The following is a 2,214-nucleotide window of genomic DNA, read 5'->3' as shown; positions in this document are numbered from 1 at the left end:
TAGCTCTGTCACGACCAGCTCTCTTCCTTGCTGCCACAAGAAAACGTCAGCTGTTTCTTAGGCTGGTTCATAATGCTTGATTGATTCCAACATATCTTATTTTTTTCCTCCTGATGTTCATCTAAGGCATATACATGTGTTGTTCTGCCAACTTCCTTTCCCTTGTATTTTGCATTATCGACGAGGTAATGAGCTCATTTAGGTTAAGGTTAGCTCTCTCTCTCTCTCTCTCTCTCTCTCTCTCTCTCTGTGTGTGTGTGTATGTGCGTGATGGACAGTGTCTGTGTGTGTTATTGTGTAGGTGTTGTATAGGTTGTCTATTATACACAGACTCTAATAAGTACAATAGTACTGTGTATCTATTTTCTCCTAAAGGAAACATTTTCTCAGGAAACCTCAGAAGACTGGGGAACTGAGAAAATTTAACAAAGGCTTGACAAGAGGCAACTTAAGGGGAGCGGGGTTTTATTTTGTCTTACTGCTTGAGGGGACACAACCCAGGGGGAAGCATGCCACCTGGATTGCATCCACAGACCGGAAGCAGAAAATAGATAACTGTTAGTTCGCTTCTTCTTTATTTACTCGGGAAATCCAGGCAATGAGGTGGTGCCACTTATATTTTGGTTGGGTCTTCTCAATTAAACCTTCTTGAAACACCCGCATCGACGCGTCCATGGGTTCTACCTACGTGATGCTAAGTTCCGTGAAGTTAACAATATTAACCATCAGATTCTGGCTCCGGAAACCTAGTATTGCTTCCAGGGTCTCCTGGATGCATACACCACACAGTTGACTATGCGTCCTGATTGGCCTTGAATGCAGCATGAACTACTTACTACCGACCCTTCTCAAACGCCGTGCCACTTCGCCAATGTGACATCCGGGTTGTCGTTGCTCTGTAATCGGGTTAATTTTTTTTGGCTTGGTCAGACTTTTCATTTTCCATCCGCCATGAGTAAATCCAAGTGTTTTCTTGGGGGTGTGGGTTATAAAACAGGTTTCTCTGTGGGCGGGATGGGCGGATCCAGGTTGTGCGCTAGCGGGACGCAGGCGTAGACCTCCAAGAGCAACGACGAGTGCAGGCTAGAGGAGCCCGGGGGGGCGGGGCGAGGGAGGCGGAAGTGGACCGGCCCCGGCGGCCATTTTGCCGTGAGACAGCAGGAGTCAGGCGCGATGCTTTCCACTGCCGCTTACCGGGACGGCGACCGAGCGCTGGGAATGGGGCCTCACGGCTCCGCCGGCCCCGTGCAGCTGCGGTTTTCGCCTTATGCCTTCAACGGAGGGTAAAAGCCCGGGTCTTCTGGGTCGAGCCTGGGGTCGCGGCGGGCGGGTGCGGGAACGGCGGGGATGAAGCCGGGCACTCAGTTGTGCATGGACGCCCTTGGTGCCGTTTGCTCCAGCAACCGGGCTGCCCCCTTAACCCTCCGCCCTGTGGCCTGTCGTGTCTAAAGCCAGCGGGCGAACACCCAAGTTATGGTTTGTCCTGGCTGTTAGACGAGTGGCTGTGTCCGTCGCTGAGCCGTCTGATCACTCGCTGTTTTAAGAGGAGACTAACATGATCGAACCAGACTTACTTTCAGGGATGGGAAGTGAAGGCTGTTTTGTTCTGCTCTTGAGACGTAGCCTGCTGGGCAAGGTCTACTGAGCTGCATCCCCGGCCTTAGGCAGTCGGACCCTTGTGTGTGTTTATTTTTACTCTAAAATTACTCGGGCATTTTAATTATCCGCTTTACACGAAGGGATGTTTCTCCTTCGTATTTAGGACCGTTGACAATACAGGGGTGTTCTTCATCAAATTAGAAGTTGAAACAGCTAATTGTCCAAAAAAAGGATGGGGTGGGGTTAAGAAAAGCAAAACCAGCCAGGCGGTTGTGGCTCACGCCTTTACTGCTAGCAAAGGCAAGTGGGTCTCTTAAGTTTGTGGCCAGTCTGGTCTACAGAGCAAGTTCCAGGACAGCCGGGGCTACACGGAGAATCTTTGTCTCAAGAAAGAAAAGCAAAAACGTTAAATATGTCTTTATGAATGTTGAGCGTTGATCATATAAAGAGTGAAAGGTTGATTTTAGCCTTGGTTGTACCTTTTACCTTTTGAAGAGCAATTGTGAGTGCATGTACTATGCGGGTTCCTTGAGCTACTTTATAGATTGGGGAAGACTCAAGGTGGTTTTTTTTTTTTTTTTTTTTTTTGGAGGACAACTACAGAAGTATTAGTGG

General features: G+C 48.9%; 1 protein-coding gene across 1 annotated transcript in view; it reads left to right on the top strand.

Moving 5' to 3' along the window:
* Positions 1-1,136: 1,136 nt before the first annotated feature.
* Psmb1 (proteasome subunit beta 1) overlaps positions 1,137-2,214 on the top strand; it is a 14,214-nt gene continuing 13,136 nt past the window's right edge. The window contains exon 1 of the mRNA XM_021221412.2: positions 1,137-1,283. Coding sequence (XP_021077071.1) covers positions 1,174-1,283 — 110 coding nt within the window. The 5' untranslated portion in view covers positions 1,137-1,173. The remainder of the gene's footprint in view (positions 1,284-2,214) is intronic.

This window comes from Mus pahari, chromosome 21 (genome assembly GCF_900095145.1).
Source record: "Mus pahari chromosome 21, PAHARI_EIJ_v1.1, whole genome shotgun sequence".
NCBI classification, from domain to species: Eukaryota; Metazoa; Chordata; class Mammalia; order Rodentia; family Muridae; genus Mus; species Mus pahari.
The sequence above is the reverse complement of the archived record's forward strand: the minus strand, read 5'-3'. Positions and strand labels throughout refer to the sequence as shown.